Raw genomic sequence first — 18,600 nt, 5'->3', positions numbered from 1 at the left:
TGTGCTAGTGCTTCTTTCGTTAATCCGACGATAATATTATATTTATAGACGTTGTAAATAAAAGATACGGAAGATACACAATTCGGATTCAATCGTAAGCGTAAATGACGTTTTCTGAAAATCATTTATTATCCAAGGATTACCCTTTATTATTTAACCGTCCCGGTTGATAAGCCAATTAAACCGACTATTTCTACAGTCTAGTATATAGTAATTTAGTAACGATTCGATCGATTTATCGACCGAATCGAGAGTTCGAAACGAGGGATAAAAAGGATTCTTAAACGTTCGGATCATTTTCGAAGCGAACCCTTCCTCTCTCTACCCCCCTTCCTCCGTATATAAATTATATATAAGAAGTTGTACTGTATCTTATTATATACGTATATATATAATAAGATACAGTACAACAGTCGAAAGAAGAAAATAATCGGAATATTTTTTTATAGCGACCGATTAAAAACGAGATCCCTCCATGTTTTTTTTTTTCTTTTTTGTTTTCCTTCTCTCGACATTCGAGAGATTCACTCGAATTCGGATTCGCGTCACGGTAGATTGAATGTTTAATTCGAGCACGCGTTTAGCACCCGTGCATCGGGGAACCCGCGATGCGTTTTATACAGCGGGAGAGACGGTGTCGTACCTCAAACTACCCCTTCCCCGCAGCTTCTCCTTCTCCTCCCCCTCCGCCTCCTCCTCCTCCTCCAACCTCCATTCTCTCCGCCACGATCTCTTCCTTTTTGTACCTTCGTTCTTTCCCGCCCTTCCTTTTTTCCAGAGGGGGGCTCGATATCGATCCTCCGGTGGCCGGTTTTTCTTTTTCTTTCTCCTCCCCTCCCCCACCCGCCCATCCTCCCTTCCGCGAGTGCCGCCCTTTTCCTCCCTTTTTCCTGTTTTCATCAAACTACCGCACCGGCGAGATAGAGGCCGCCTCGGGCCTCGAATAATTTTATAAAAATATCTCTCTTGCCCTCCGACTGACCAGAACCGTTAACATCCCCCATCGACCTGCCTCCTCTCTATCCACCACCACCACCACCACCACCCTCCTCCTCCTCCTCCGCCCACGGATCCACGCGGGATGGAAGGATCGTTCTTTGTTTTCCCTTTCCTTGCGCGGAGGAAGAAGGGAGAGGCGGAGAGGAAGAGGAGGAGGAGGAGGAAGGTAACGTCTTCCTGCCGCAAAATCCTATCTTCCGCCGAATATCCATCCCCGCGAATATAATAATAACTCGTTGCGACTCAAAATTTCGTTTCATTCTTTGTCGATTCGTGCTCGATTCAACAGGAAGGAAGGAAAATTATCCTTTCAAAGAATTTCCTCCACTTCGACCAAATGCGAAAGAGTTAAGTAATAACAGAAACGAAATTTTATCTCTCTTTGTTATTATCCTTCTTTTTATCACTTCGTATCATCTTATCTTTCGATTCTTAAAATTTCGAACTCGAGAACGATCACAACGATTGAATTCCAGTTTCGAGAAAAAAAATTTTCCCCCAAGTGTTTATCATGTTCCCTCCCTTTCGTTTCTCCGCGCAGTTTAATCCATAAAGTCCGGCAAACCACGTGACCCTTCCACGTTCATTCTCCCGCTAAATCGCTTAGTTCTCTTCGTTCGCCTTTTTCCTTCCTTCCTTTCCTCCCTCCCCCCCTTTTCCTTTTTCTCTTCTCGTTCCGTTCGGCGGCTCCCTTTTTTCGAGATATCGATCTTCGTCACGCTCGTTCTCGCTCATACTCCAAAACCAAGCATCGTCTTCTCTTTTTTTCCCTTCCTCCCCCCCCAATGCTTGCTTTCTTCCTTCTTTTTTCATTTTTGTTTTTTCTCTCTCTCTCTCTCTCTCTGCATCGATGGCAACTTCCAGTTCGCGGCGACACCCCCGGTCAACGTTATTCATCCGGTTTTATGGGCTAATTCACGCGCATTGCGGAATAATTTGCGACCGAACGGGAAACGGGTCGATCTCGAAACCGACACGGGGGGATGGAGTGATTTCCACTCGAAGGTAGATATATATTTGGGGATATATATAGAAGGGAGTTGAAATTTTTTTTTTTTTTTTTAATCTGTTGCGTTAAATAATCCTGGTCGACGTGCAATTGCAATCGAATTACTAATCGCGATAATTGTGATATAATTATTTCAATCACGATTGTTTTTTATTTAAGAAATTTTTTATATTTTCTTTTTTTCTCTCTCATCCAATGATTCAGCTATTCTGGATACTGACAATTGAATAATTCGTCTCGATTGAATTTCGTCCGGGCAATTAGACGAAATTGTTATTTTAAAATAATCTACCTTCATCGCGAGGAAGGTGAAAAAACACGGAGGGGGAGCTTAATAGGATAATGGAGTTCATATATTATGAACGGTCGTCGGTGATAAATACTCGAGCGATAAAGAGTTTATTCTTAATTTTTTCCAGTTGCGGCGTTCAACTGTTGCATTCTTAAAAACTATTAAACTCGAATTCTATACCTAAACTTATCGTTTCTCGATTTCTCCCTTCGCATTTTTAATTATTCAGATGCTTTTCTTTTTTTCTTTTTTCCAATTTTGGCAAATTCGAAGGATGCGAAAAAAAGAAATATCTCTTTCTATCTTTCTATTCCTCCAATCTTTTCCAATTTCCTCAATCTCAAATAATTTACAAATATTTTTACTTTCTCCGTTTTTCCTCTATCCTTCAAATTTCCACAATCCTAATTATTTAACAAATCCCCAGCGTTTGTCGATTTCCACCGCGCAAAGATTTCAAAAATAAATACACGCATACATATATGCACACATATATTTGCTGGAATATTTTAATTTCGCAAATAACCGGAGGAAAATCCCCCTTTTTTTTCTCTCGATGGCCACCTCTCCCGTTTCGATCCTCAATATCGCGCGACAGATGGAAGAAGCCGCCCTCTTTTCTCTCTCGAGATCCATCAAATATCGGAAAGATGGCGGCAACATTGGTAGCCAGCGTTCCTCAAAGGCCAGTCCAGTTCAGTTTCCTTCCATTTCCCGTTTTACTCTTCTCCTCTCCCCACCCCCGCCCCCCCCGTCGGGGGTCAAATATCGATTCTGATATTTCCACCGGTATTCTTTTTTCCACCTCCCTCCTGGCTCCTTTTCTCTATTTTTCATTAAGTGGCGGACAGGATGCGAGACACGCAACTTCTCTCCCTCTTCCCCTTCGCAAAGAGGGGCACAATTCGCCCTCGAGAAAACGTAGCACCTCGATCTATCCTGGATTTTCGAACCATAATCTAACGTATTATCTCAAAATCTTATTCGAAAACTTATATATCAATTATGTATAATCGATATCGTATATTATCTCTTAAAATCTTGTTTATTTCGAGTACGAGATACTGATCGTTCCCGAAAATTTAAATATCAATTCTATAAAATCAGTATCTTAAAATGAAATAAGTGTATTTAATAATAATTTAATTCGTAATAATAAATTAATTGGTAGTCGAACACCTCTTGATATATTGATCTCTTAAAATTTTTTTATTTCGCACGAGATACTGATCCTTTTCGAAAACTTAAATACCAAATACCGAATATCGAAATAAATGTAAATAATATTATCGATTGATCGAGCAATTCCAGTTGCTTAATATCCAATTACATCGTATTTATTTCGCGTAAAAATCTCGAAAGGGAGAATCGAAAGGGAAATTCCTTGGAAAAAAAAAAAAATTAACCAAAGAATCTTCGCTAATTCTTCCCAACTATTTCATTAAACTCTCTCAAATATCCCATCCCTCCTTTTTTAAACTTTCCCTGCCTCCGAATTCCTCCCTCTCCCCCATCTCTTCCACTTCTTCTCCTCCCTCTCAACGGTAAAAAAAATTCCCCTCCCTCCGCGGTTGTTTCTCAAAATTTCCACCGGGGAAATTTCGACCGGTGGAAAAATGAGGAGGGGGGAGGAACACGTGCATATCGTCAGAAATCTCTTTCAACTTGCTGCTGCCTTCCAAGTTTTCATCTTTCCCTTCTCTTCGCGTATCCCTCCTCGCAATTTTCCAACCCCTCCTTCGTTTCCGTTCCTCGTTTGATCGCGGTATTTACAATTTTCCTTCCCCTCCTCCTCCTCCTCCTCTTTCTCTCCAGTGGTGGAAAAGGGATGGCGGAGGCGAGACCGGTGGTGTGTTCGAAAGGGCGATTCGATCTCGTCTCGCAAAGGGTGGAGGGAAGAAAAAAAGAAGAGAAAAGGAAAGAAAAGGAAAGGAGGAGGGGGAAAAGGAGGTAAAAGGGGTGGAAATCCCTTTTAGCAGTTGAACTTTCGCGATTTTCTTTCGACCGTACTTCCCTCCACCTCCCTCGCGGCAACTTCCGTAAATCGCGATTGTGCGACGAGGGAAGAACTGGTTGAAACTTTAATCGCCTAAACTTTTCACGCGTCCTTTCCCTTCGAAATTTGCGCCAGGAACGCGTCCCCCAATCTCATTTTTAACCATCCGTTTATTAATTTTATTCCTTCCGTCGATCGTGGTCCAGTATCGTTGTGTGAAAATCTTTGAAACTTTGACAGATTCTTTTTCCTTTCTTTGTTTCCCTCGTGATTTTTTAAGTAGTATTCCGAAATTATCAACAGTTAGAATCTGGAATGTGGAAGTGTTTCGTGAAGAAATGGTTCAAGTTGAAGTAATATCGTAGAAAGATCCGAGTTGTTTAAGCTAAACGTAAAATTCCTGTGAAGAGACAAAAACACGGTTAAATGTTTTATCGCACAGTGAAATGCGTCAAAATAATATTCCTCCTGATTCGCCAATATTTGTGACATTTCTTTTTTTATCCCGAGTCTTTACTTTTGGGGATGAAATTTAGAAATTGCGACAAGATCATTGACGAATATCATTTTCAATATTGTCGAACGAACGAAGTAGGCATTTAAGCATTCCAAATTTTGAAATGCCTAAAAAGAAAAGAAGAAGAAGAGAAAAACTGTTAATCTTCCCCATATTTGCCAAAGAAAAATATGTTCACTCGTGAAAAAAAAATTTGAAATGGGTCAATTTTGCACTACGATGAAGTTAAACACTAATCCAAGATAAAGAAGTACGCGCGTTAAAAATATATTTTTTTTTTCCCTTTCCTTTCGAACTAATTTTCAAGTCTCGTTATTTATCCGGTTTCGGTATGAAAGGAATGCAGGTTCGGACAGATACAGATTTTTTTTTCCCAAGCGTGCTTTCCTTTGCTTCCAAAACGGGTCTGTCTGACGAAAAAAACAGAAAAAAAAAAGAAAGAAAGAAAGAAAGAAAAGACGTGGGAGACATCGAGCCCCCTTCGATCGATTCAATGAAACGCCACGGCATCTGCTACTCGTCATTAAAAAACACGTGGCCGTCTAAAACACTGAACCTACTGTTTCTTCGCGACACGAGTTTCTACGCGCCACTTTAACGAGCTGACAACACGGTATGCATTAATTAGAATCTCTCTTCGCGAGCGAGAATCTCTCTTCGAAAACTCGGCCGGGATCGTGTCTTTTTTTCTTCCAAAAACCATCCGAAAAATTTAATTCGACCAAGAAGAGAGAATTAAATCGCAAAATCTTTCGATTTTTCGATATTTCAAACAAAAATTTGTGCAGCCAATTTGTTTTGTTCTTAGTTTTTAAATATATACTCTCTCTCTCTCGATTCTTTTCTCGAATCTTTTAGTCATTTGGAAATTTTGTTGGGACTTTCTTTCGCGATCAATTCCAAGTCAAAAATTCAAGTAATAATATTATCCTTTTATCTCGATACATTTTCGTGATTATAAATCTTTTCAATAAGATTTTTCAATTACTGACTAGAAACGGTCTATTCAACGCTCTATTATTTCTCTTTTTCAACCCGATTTTTCCTGATTAAAAATTCTTTTCATCGTGATTCTTTAATCACGACTCCGCAAACGAATTTTAAACTTTTTCTTAACTCTCCGTGAATTACAATAAAAAAAAAAAGAGAGGGGGAGGGGGAAAGAAAAAATTAATAATTTATCGCAATGTTGCGATAACTAGAAGCATCGCAAGAAAGATCGAAGTTGCGGATTTTAATAAAACTACGCGTACATTTAATATTTTGCTACGTAAATTTACGTTCGCGTAAAGGCAACGCAAACATCTCTCAAAGCCGGAAAACGAAAAATCCATTCGATACAAAAATAAATAAATAGAATAAAATTTACAAAATGTACATGCAAATTCCCATTGAATGCATATCTATTTAAACATTAAAAAAGAGAAAAGAAATAAGGAAATATAACTTCGAAATAAAATAAAAAAAAGAAAAACACAAATAAAATAAAATTTACGCAAATATATACGCAATCTTCTTCCCACGTCTTCTTCCTACTCTTTTTTAAACGCTCTATCAAAGGATCTATCGAGTAATCATCGAAGAATAAGAAATTATTATCCATTTCCTACCTTGGAATGGAAATAAATAAATAAATAAATAATATAAAAATTTACAAAATGTACAAAATTCAAATTAACTAGGTAAAGAAATAATCCTAACACTTCGAAATAAAATAAAATTTACGAAATACAATTTTCATCTCGCACATAATCAAAAATAATAATATCCTCATCCTCCTAAACATCTTTCAACGAATCAAAGAAATCATCGAATCATTATCCATTTCCTGCCTTGGGATGGAAATAAATAAATAAATAAATAATATAAAATTTACAAAATGTACAAAATTCAAATTAACTAGGTAAAGAAATAATCCTAACACTTCGAAATAAAATAAAATTTACGAAATACAATTTTCATCTCGCATATAATCAAAAGTAATAATATCCTCATCCTCTAAACATCTTTCAACGAATCAAAGAAATTTTGAAATCGAGAAAGTACAATTCACTTCCTAACTTCAACAGAGAAAGAGGAAAAATAGAATAAAATTTTTGAAAGAAGAAATCAATCGAAAATTCATCGAAACGAGGAAACGTTAATCGACCGAGGAAAACTCGGATATCATTCTCTCTTTCTCTTTCTCTCTCTCTCTCGAAAAAAAACTGTCAAATCTTTCGCTCGATTCGCCGTATAAAATTCCTCCTCGTGACACCTCGTAACCCGTCCCGTAAACCGGATAATTATGATCGATGGGCGACGAATCCCCGGCAACCGGGAGATTCGTCCGAGTCACGTAGCCGAGGATCGTTCCCATATCACCGATGCAGAAATTCAAATTCTTTGTCATTAATAAAAATTAAAGAGACATCAAGGAGGAGTATGGCTGGCTCGGCCTCGGGGCGAGCCAACCTTTATCTTTACCTGGGGGCCACAATAGCGTGAGACTATGGGCCCTTTGTACTCCACTTTCACCGTCATCTGCATACGCACCCCTCTCACCTGCACCCCTTCCACCAAGACACGCTTTTTTTCTTCTATCCAGGGTGATCTTCTCTCTCTTTCTCTCCGGAAGAAACGCATGTACAGGGATTGTGTCTCTCATGGGTGCTAATTTTTTTTCTTTCTTCTCTTTCTTCTTCTTCTTCTTCTTCTTTTTCCAATCGGATTCTTGGTTAACGATTGCGAATGGAGCTTTTTCGAAAATTTTTTGGATTTGGAGATTTCTTGTATTCCGATTGATCGATCGTCTAGCTTCGCGGCTACGTTCGAACGTGAAAAGAGTGTATTCTAGGTATTGAGAGATTCTTTCAAAGTTCTTAGAAGTTGGATCGCCCATTGGATTTTCTTCCCGGTCTCTTTTATTTAATTTTGCAGTTGGAAGAATATTTGAATCTCGAAAGTATCGCTAAGCTAAAGTTCTAATTCCTCTTGAACGGTGATAATTATTTATAAAGGATTCTTCTTATATTCGTCTAATAATTGTAGAGATATTTTAACGCTAAGATAAGAATAATTCTAATAGAGTTCCAGAAATAACGGTTTATGAAAAGACGAGGAACGATTGATACTTGAAATACTTTTTTCAATTATTTTTAAATTCGTGAAGCGTCGAGAAGTTTTCTTCCAAGTTAAAAAAAGAAATTTTGAAAACTTCCCACCGCGTCAGAGATCCAATCCCTCCCCGCAAACTGTCCCATTTTTTTCATCCCCCCAAAAATTTCACACTTTCCAATATCTCCATTACGAACCCCCCGGGTGTTCCAAGAACAACCCCCCGCGGAGACCAAGAGACAATGGACAAGCATAGAATCGAGGAATCCCTTCTGCCGGGCCACGATGTCACAACATTTGGGCCCGGGGACAGAGTTATGGCCCCTTTCTCGATCCGCGTTTTCCATCCGTGTCCGACCAGGCGGAACGATTCCTCGCCGATTCCCTTTCGTCTCTTTCTCCATTTCCGCAGACTACACCGTGCCAGTACCAAGCCTCCGGAGTACGTTCACCCTTCCCGCGAATCGATTTCCAACGAAACCGTTCTTTCTTTTCTTTTCTTCTTTTCTTTTCTTTTTTTCACCCCCCGATAATATAAATTCTTGGGAGAAGTTTCGAGAATTTTAGTCGGAAGACCGTTTCGATAGAATCTGTTTTAACTTTAAAACACTATAAAAATGGAAATAAACGTGAAATATATCGTTTCAATCGTTACGGGACAATTTCTAACGAGAGACGATCCAATGTTCGATCGGAATATTCGAGGGAGGGGAAGAAAAATTTTTGCGAATCTTAGAAATTTTGCATTACGTTGAATTATCGTAATGGAAGAATTATTTTCGTAGTGCAAATTTATTTTTCAACCAAAGGAAAGAATTCTTTGAAGTCGTAGAAATTTTACAATTCATTTGCATGGAAACGTTTACAAAAAAAAAGAAAAAAAAAATTTCAAATTATAATATCACAACAAAAGGAGAATCATACCAGAAATTATTTCTGGTCCCTATTTATTCATCCCCCCTCCCTTCCATCGAACAATCCATCCAAATGAATTAAACCAACGAATTCAAACCCCATTACTATGCTGCGTGCAAAATCCAATTATGAAAAAAAAAATATATATATATATGTATACATATATATACACATGGAAAAAAAAAGTAATAATAAAAATTCCCAGGGTGAACGAGAGTTATTCAAAAGTGAATGTTGACGTCGCGACACTGACTCTCCTCCTCCTCCTCCGAAAAAAAAAAATATCGAGCTCCAAAAAAAAAAAAGCCCATACGAAACCAGAACAGCCGTTGAGTCCCCGTGTGCACGGAGACCGGTCCCAGAGGGAAAAAAAATCGCGGAAAAAATTGACGGCAACCCCTTTCTCGATCCGCGATACGTTACGCGGAAATTCATTAGCCGATCCAGATCGGCCAAGGAAGGGGTTGCTACCCCCGTGACGAACCCGTGAACGAGACAATGAGCCGGCCCCCCCCCCTCCCCTTGTAACGCGCCACTCTCTCCTCCTCTTTTCTTTTTTTTTTTTGTCTCACGTCGAGCGGAGACAAAAATACCGTTGCGCCACGATTTGCATCCCCGGGAAAAAAATAAAAAGGAAAAAAAAAGGGGGGGCGAGTGGGAAGGGAGAAACGAAGAACGAAGACGGAGCTCGAAAAAAGAGAGGGAAGAAGGGAGGGATAGTTGGAAAAATTCGAATAAACTAGAAAAATAAAATGAGATGGAAAAGGATGTAGTTGAAGGAAAAATTTGAAAGGTAAAGAAGAATAGAACGACGAGGGGAAAGGGGTAGTTGGGGAAAAAAATTCGAAAGAAGGAGAAATTTAAATTTAATTTCGAAAGGGAAGAAAAAGGAAGATGGTAAGGACGAAGAAGAACAAAGTTACGAAAAGAGAAAAGGGAAAAATTTGAAAATTCGAAGAAGCTCGAAAAATAAAGGGGAGGAAAAGAGGAAAGTTGAAGGAAAAATTTGAAAGGAGAAAAAGAATAGAACGACGAAGAGGGGAAAGGGGTAGTTGGGGAGAAAAATTCGAAAGAAGGAGCAATTTAATTTCGAAAGGGAAGAAAAAGGAAGATGATAAGAACGAAGAAGAACAAAGTAAGGAAAAGAGAAAAGGGAAAAATTCGAAAATTCGAAGAAGCTCGAAAAATAAAGGGGAGGAAGAGAGGAAAGTTGAAGGAGAAATTTAAACGAAAAAGAACGATAGAACGAGAAAGAGAATAATTGGTAGGAAAGAAAAAGGAAGGTAAGAATAACGAAGTTAAAAATAAAATAACTAAAAGAGGAAAAATTCGAAGAAGCTCGAAAAATAAAAAAGAAAAAGAAAGGAAAGTTGAAGGAGAAATTTAAACGAAAATGGAGGATAGAACGAGGAAGAGAGAGAAAGAGATTGATAGGAAAGAAAAAGGAAGATAAGAATAACAAAGTTAAGAACAAAACAACGAAGAGAGAGAAGGGAAAGGAGACAATTGGAAAGAAAAATTGGAAGAACGAAGGTGAAAGAAGGAAGAACGGCGAGGAGAGGAGGGAAAGAAAAAAAAAGAGAGGAAACTCGAAAGAGGGAAGGGGTACAACATGGTAGATAAAAATTGGCAGCAGGCGCGCACGGCCATTATTTTAATTTTCGTCCCGGCAGAGCGTGGCAGGGTAGTGGAACGAGAGGAAACCGGTGGTTAAAGGGGTGGAAGAATCTTTTTTTGCATAATCTTCATGGGGTAGCTTCTTGCGGGACTACTCTCACGCGGCAGTGTTCCAGTTAGCCGCTTCGGGCCGGTGTTTTCCAAGGTGTTTTGCATCTTCGCCTTCGGCGGATGAATCCGGCCACCCCTCGATAGTTTAACCTCCCCTACTCCTTTCGAAGAAATTACCCTAAAGAGCTGCTCTAAGCGTTTTAAGGGATTAAGGTCGGGCAGGCGTAAAAAAGCATGGAAAAAGGGTTGACCACCCGCTGGGCGAAACCAGCGACAGATTACAACATCCGAAAACGTGTTTACAGGGGCACCTCTCAGCGTTGCCTCTTCCTCTTCAACCCCCTCCCCTCCCCCTTGTTCTCTGATGCACGAGGCGCAGAGCGTGGCCTTGGTCTAGTTTCGAATACCAACTACGACCCAGTATTCGTTCCTCGAGCGCTTTTTCTTTTTCGAGAGTTTCTTTTTTTTTCTCCCCCTTCTTCTTTTTTTTTTTCTTTTCTTTCTTCGTAAGGTGGAACACGTTTCCTCGTATCGAGGAATTGTAATTTGTTAAAGCGTAAGGAGATTCGAGTATTCCAATCGAAGAAATTTCTTTTTTTCTTATTTCGAAACGAACTTGGAGAAGTTTCTATTTTAAGTTCGAAGAGGAGAACAAAATTACCATTCCTTTCTCTACCCGAAAAGTAACTTCTTCGTTCGAATTCTTTTTTTTTCCTTTATAATGAAAGTTAAAAGAAGGGAATAAATTAATTCGAAGAAGAAGAAGAGAATCAACGATTCACGAAGAAGACTATCGAAAAATTTCCGACCCATTTTTCTTATCCTTTCAAAAAATAAAACGAAAGAAAGAATCCTCCTCTTCCATCCCCCTTCCGAAAAGAAAGAAAGAAAGAATCCAAAACAAATCCTATCCCACCAACACTTTTTCTAAACTTGCAGCCCAAGTCATTTCCCAAAGAATTAACTCTTCGAAAAAAGTTCACGGTTACAAAATCCGTCCGGGAAGAAACGTTACGGGGAGAAACAAAAGGGAAAAGAGATCCCTCAATTAGATTCCTCGCTCGATCATCCTCGCACGACACTCGAAGGGGTTGGGGCCTACCCGTATGAGTCCGTATGCAGATCGCCCGATTGTCTTCGGGCCTCTGTCTTCCTCTTCTTCTTTTTTTCCTTTTTCCCTTTTTTTCCTCTCCTCTCGCCTCGAACAACCCCCCGCGCCTCCTCCCCGCGCGTCGGCCCGTCCCGTGAGAATGTACGGGGCATTTGCATGCCGCGGATTATTTAAATCGTCCCCTTATTGTCGTGGCTCCTTGTTTTTTCCACTCCAAGAGTGGGTATTGGCGTGGGTCCCGAGGCTAGACAAAAAACCGGCTGATCCTCGGGACAGAGCCCACGGAAGCGTCTTCCGCATCCCCGCCACCTGAATCCCCACCCCTCGGACACCCTGCCATTCCTGGTCATCATGATCCGGGGAACCAGAATTCCTTGTCTCACCTTGCGTTGGACACGTGGACGTAACGTAACGTTCCTTTTCGAGTTTCTTTTTTTTTTTTGTCAAAGTTGGCAAAATCAGACGGTGATTCGAAAAGTTAAGTTCTGATCGAGTATACGTATTTTTGAGTTTCTTCCAAAATTTTTTTCATTCACTCAATTCGCGCCGTTTCTTTGCTCTTCTTTAGAGGGACGATGATAATTCGTCGATCGTGAAGAAGTGAATTAACACCTAAGAAATTAATATATTAATATGCGTCACTATCTTTGGATTATTATTTATCACTATCTTTGGATTATTCTATGGAAATTTTTTAAAATAGTTCCAAAGAGAGATGGAATTTAGATTATTTGATCGTCGATAATTAACGTAAGAAATTCAGTGGGACGATCAATTTTTGTAAAACGTACTGTTTTCTCCAAAGAACTTTCTCGTAAGAAGAAAAATACACGAAAAGTCAAAGATACTTTCTTATCGTTATTTCGCGAGAAGGCAAAACAATCGCGCCAAAAAGAAAAAGAAAAAGAGAGAAAAAAAAAGAGAAGAAAAAAGCATGAAAATGGGACTTCCTCTCAGAAGAGGAGACCCAAGGGTGCCGTTTCGCGGTCGAAAAGAAAGTTTCACCCTTAACGGCGCGTCCTCGAATCCGCGCGCACATTCAAATCAACCCTTCTCTCATTTTTTTTTCGCGCTTCCGTCTGTTTGTTTTTTTTTTTCTTCCTACCGCCTCAGGGCGGAGCAAGAGGTATGCAAAGCGATCTTTAACCCTTTTTTCACCATCCATCAATTTCTTCTTCTTCTTTTTTTTTTTTTTTGTTCTTCCTCACGCAGCATCCACGCAGACTTCTTTGTCTTCCCTCCAAATTCCTTTCTTCCTCTTCCTCGTCCAAATTATGCAGGATTCTCGTACGGAAACACGGGGAGGAAGGGGAGAGGGAGATTAAAATAGGGGTACCTACTTAAAAAAAAAAAAAAAGGGGTAGAGATCCTTTTTTTTTTCGCGCGTTTCCTCGTCGAGATCGCGAGTTAACGGCGCATCGTCTTCCGGGGGCGATTTTAATACTCGTGTTCCTTCATTCATTTCTTTTTTTTTTTTTTTTTTTTTTGTCTATATGTCTCGTCCGTTAAAAAACCGTTTGCTTTCTCAGATTTTTTTTTTCTTTTTAGACAGAGAGAGTTTAGAGAATCCTTTCGATCTCATTAGGATTCTACCCTTGAAGCGAGGAAAAAAATCAAATAAGGAAGAAGTAGAAAGCTGGAGCGAATGCAAACATTGGACGAGTCATCAAACCGACTTAATATTTCTTTTTTAAAACGAGGAATGAGATTTCAATACACATAAACGAACTAACAGTGTAACTAATAACAAAAATTCTTTTCGATATTTTTCGAAAAGAAAATTAAGAGAGAAAGATAAATATATATATATATATATTATTAAATTTACATTTATCCTCTTTTTATCTAATCTTCGTTTTCTTTTTGAAAAAGATACACTTGACTTTACGATTATACAATCGAGGATCAAAATTATTCCAGTGATATTATTTATCGAAAAAAATTTTCATATTAAATACGAAATCGGATTAAACTCATCGAGGATTCCGTAAAACTACCCCCTTTCGCGATAATAATTCTCCATCTCTCCTAATCTCTATCGAAATCGACTCGATTCGCAATTATTCGTAGAGAAACCAGTTCGAGGGAGAAAGATATATAGATAAGCTAATAAAAGTATAAAGAGATACATGTCTTGGACGAGGACATCCGGTTGGGAACGATTCTGCAATCGTTTATTCGAGATATATATATATATATATATATATATAAAAGTGAGCAAAGAGGGAAAGAAACGAGTCGCGGTCGTAAAAATTTCGATTGATTGAAACTCCACCGGTCTCTTTGTTGCCAATTAACCGATCCCTGCCTCGTAATTATTACTCGCGTAATAATATCGCGTATAAAATTAATTCTCGAATTGTATCGTCACGGCCATCTCTTACGACTCGTTTCGATCATGATCGACGAAAAAGTTTGGCTATTAATTCGACTACGAGAAATCGAAAAGACGAGAGTTTTTTTTAAATTTGATGCCAAGATTGGGAACTGATTGGGATTGGCGACGAACATTCCAATTTTTCTGATATTTTGATCCAAATCTACATTGTTAAAATTTTTCGCGATTAATAATTACAATTTTGAAATCTACTGATTCTATTCGAGATTTGATTATTAGATATTTTTTAAATTTCAAGTTTTAAGAATGTAGTATTTATATTAAGAGAAAAAGATGGAGTACGTTAGATTGATCGAAAATTCTGTCTGTTTTTTGAAAAACGCAATTTCTGTTAAAGTTATTTAACTAACATTACGATTCTTTCAATCCTACAAAATACAATAAATTTAACACGCATTCTCATCCTCGATAAATATCTCCTACTACATATTTTTCTATTGACAAAAACGTATCAATGATAAACATTTTTTCCAGAAGTACAAACGTATCGATCAACAGAATTTTACGATCAATCTAACATCTTCATTATATCTCGCAATACGCGTAATAAAAAATACGCGATAAAAAGAATACACGCTTTGAAATAAAAATCCTACCTTCGATTTTCTGGATATAATATTCGAGCACGGCACGGGCACGACGCGACTACGCACTAAGGAAACAAAAGTACGACTGGATCTCCCGTGTTATGAAAATTTCGACGCGTATATTCGACAAGTAACCTCCCGAGGCGGACGATTCCACGAACACGTTCCAATCAATGGAAACGATAAATATTTGGATCGAAACGATCGCGCGATAAGCCGACTTAAATAATAAATAAATTTCACGCGAAGCGAAGATTATTGTACGTCGATTAGAAACGACGTTTTCAAAACATCGTTCAATAATATAATTTTTACATTCGTAAAATTTTTCGCCTTATCTTCTATCTCCTTTTTCCTTCTCCTCCTCTCTCTTTCTTTTTTCCTTTCAATTTAATTCCATTCGAACGAAAATATATTATCATCCGAATATTATATACACGAATATTATATACTCTTCGTCCCTTAATTTCAATTACGCGCACTTTTTATTAAAATTACACGCTCACGAATCAAAACTCTACCAATCTTTCTAAAAATAAAATAAACGATATCGTGCAAACGATATACTTCTTGATACATCTCTCGTTAAAAAAATCTACATATACATATACACGCACAGCATCGACATCATATAAAGATAACGCGATGATTCGAGAGAGATAAGGATATAAAGAAAGAGAGAGAGAGAGAGAAAATTTGTCAAATAAATTGTTTCGTGTACTCACATCACCGGAGAGGCCGTTGTTCCACGGATAGGGTGGTTGAGGGGGTGACTGTTGCTGATGATGGACACCGCCCATCCCGGTGGCCGAGTGTGGATTGTGGATGTGCTCCGCCATCACGCTGACCCAATGGGCCAATCCACCGCCCCCGCTGGCCGTTGGGCCCGTGTTCCCTGTTCCGGTTCCGGCCGTACCTCCTCCCCCGCCGCCACCTCCTCCTCCTCCTCCTCCTCCTCCACCTCCGCCTCCCCCTCCGCCGCCGCCTCCGCCGCCTCCACCACCCTCCTCGCCACCCTCTGACCACGCGAAAGAGGCTTTCTGCGAAAGAAAGGAAAGACAGGGGTTAATTGGGTTGTATCGATCGATCTTGCAACGATCGATCGAACGATCCTGCTGAGATTTGAATATCTCTTCATCGTTGTTGCTCGTTCGTGGTTTTTTTTTCTTCTTTTATTTTTTTATTCGTTTCATCGAACGAAACTTTCATCCACCAATCAAAAACTTGGTGAAGAATAATTTCTAAATATATTATTATTAAAAGAGGGAAAAGAAAAATAAAAAAGGAAGGGAAAGAAAATGGAAATCGAAAGGAGATTTTCTTTTTCTCGTTTGCTTTTGCTTTTGCTCGTAAATTCGATTTTTAAAAGAAGAAGAAGAAATTACAAGAGAGGAAATGAAGGAAATTAAGTGAGAGACGAGAATGGAATGAAAAGAAGAAGAAGAAGAAGAAGAAGAAGATTTTTCCCGCGATTTTCGAGAATAAGCTCGGCCAGGCGAATTAATCCCCTCGATACGAGCATTAATCACAGTAATTATGAGGCTTCCTCGTCTGTCCTGGCTGCTTCATCGGATATTCATGATCGAACGCACGAGAAGAGCTGACCCATTAATAAATTGATCGATAAATCAGCGAGGATGGCGCCTGGACACCTGAACCGGGGCTAAAACGAGATCCCCTTTCCGATTAAGTTGCTCGCCGCGATACATTTTACTCGCGGCTAGTATTAAACTTTATTTAAAATAACCCAGGTATATACTTTCGTTTTCCTTTCTCTTTTTTCTTTTCTTTTTCCTTTTCTTTTCTTTTCTTTTTTTTTTTCGAACGTTTGAAAAACCTATCCTATCTAGGGATAGGATCGTTGCTTGCCGATAAATCTTTCGTTTGGAATGTTAAATTAAATTAAATTAAATCTTCGAAAATCATGGAAAATCATCACGATCTCTTCGTACATAAACTCAATGTTTACTTGATAGAAGAATAAAAATTCTTTAGTGAGCTTCTTGTCTTTCAATATTTCGAATCGAAGAGGGGATAAAAAATCACTTTTTCTCGCCGATTATCTTCATCTTCGAAAGATCGTTTCAATCATCTCTAATTTCAATCTCATCTTTCAATTTTTTCCTCCCGTCCCGAGAAAGAAAATCACTCATGTTCTATCGTGATCTTCGAATGAAACTAAATCGCGAAAAAATTCGGGAGGATAGGGGATAATTGGGGGAATGAGAGAAAAGAAGGAATTAAGAAATCTATTTATTCTGTGTATATCTCGATCCGCCAAGGGATCCAAGGAACGGACGGACGAGGATAAATCGTCCCCGCGAATTCGACTGTACGTAATTGCGCAACGATCGACTCGTTTCCCCGAATGAGAAATTCATGGACGAGAAACCAAGGAACGGAAAAATGTCGGGTGAATCGATACCTCGTCGAACGCAACCCAACCCTTCCTTTCCAACGAATATATTCGAAAATTCGACGACGTTCTTATGCCGATCCTTCAATCACGATGATGAAACGCGCGATAATGAACGGGGAGGATCTCGATAATCGTCGATCGAATCACCTTTTATCCATCCGTGATACTGATCTTTGTGTGTGGCACGTGTGGCCACGTTGAAAATTTCCATTACTTTTCTAATTATCGAATTACGTGCGTATTTAACCATCGATCGATCTAATTTAAGAGAATAAAAAGAATTTAGTTTTAGTTACTTAATAAATGAAAAAAAGGGGGGGAAAGTTTATTCAGATACGATTTCAGATAAGCTTGGAAACAATGCGACGTTCCGCGACAAGGATCGCTGGAACTAAAAGGTTGGAAAATAAAATTCAGATTTTTATGTTACGTCATTGTTATACAGCGAATATAATCCTCTTATCGTGGCTATTATTTCCAAGATTACAGAATGATGGTTTTATCATCCTCTCTTTTAAACGCAAATAGAATTCCGGTTTGTAGGAGAGGTTAAGATTTTTCTCTAACATCAACTCTATAGTTTCATACCTCGGGGAATCTGTCTATCTATATAGCTATCCCTGCGCGCTTCGAGTATATCGAGTATATAGATATTCCATAATATGTGCGCTATAACGAATCATCCGAATTGTAACACGTTTTCGTTATCGATAGCTGAGGTTTTTAACAAATGGAGATCCAAATTAAATTAAAATTACCAATTTATAACGCATACTCAAATATACAAAAAAACAATTAGTATTGATTTCGTTGAAAATTATTCGACTTTCATTCGCACGTGTGGAACATTAAAAAATTTTTATAATTCAATCACGAAGAAATGGAAAGAGTTTCAAGATATGATAAAAATTGAATGCGAGGAAAAGGATTATTAAAATCAATTTCTTCCCTCTATACAGGGAATAATTCTTTCTCTATTTCATCCCCCGTTTATATTACCACGTCCGTCAAATCCGAGTAAAAAATTACGGGTAATTAACCACCAGGCAGAGTTAGATTTGTTAATTGATCGTCTAACGCGTGAGAAAGCTGGTTTGAAGTCGGATTTCTTGTTCCTCAAAGGGCCATCCCCACGGGGTCCCCGAAGGGCTGTTATTTCTTCGACCAAGGGGGATGATGCGTTTCATTATTGCCCCGCGCTTAATTACAACGTTCTCCAACCGACCTTCTGCGCATTTCTCTCCTCTCCTTAGTCTCGCACGTACGTACAAAGGCGCGTGTGATCCTCAAAAGGGATCGAGGAATCGGTCGAAACTCCTTTTCGATCATTTTCGTTAACGAATAATATTTCTCTCGAGATCGGAACAAGTTCGTATCGCGGATCAAGTCTCTGAGAAATATTTCCACCCGCCTCTAAAAATATGTCACGAACGAAAAAAATAAAAAAAGGTTTCAATACTCTTTTTATATATATTTAAGGAGGGGAGCGAATCAATGGAAACGAGTTCAAGAAATCGTTGAAATTTTCGATCG

General features: G+C 38.8%; 1 protein-coding gene across 3 annotated transcripts in view; it reads right to left on the bottom strand.

The window, feature by feature from the left end:
* Positions 1-18,600, bottom strand: part of LOC408455 (zinc finger protein rotund) — a 195,188-nt gene that overhangs the window by 118,079 nt on the left and 58,509 nt on the right. For all 3 annotated transcript variants that reach the window (XM_016916252.2, XM_006562988.3, XM_003250144.4), the window contains exon 2: positions 15,374-15,688. In XM_016916252.2, coding sequence (XP_016771741.2) covers positions 15,374-15,688 — 315 coding nt within the window. The remainder of the gene's footprint in view (positions 1-15,373; positions 15,689-18,600) is intronic.

Source organism: Apis mellifera, linkage group LG14 (genome assembly GCF_003254395.2).
Source record: "Apis mellifera strain DH4 linkage group LG14, Amel_HAv3.1, whole genome shotgun sequence".
Taxonomy (NCBI): Eukaryota; Metazoa; Arthropoda; class Insecta; order Hymenoptera; family Apidae; genus Apis; species Apis mellifera.
Note: the sequence above shows the minus strand (reverse complement) of the source record. Positions and strands in the feature narration are given on the sequence as shown.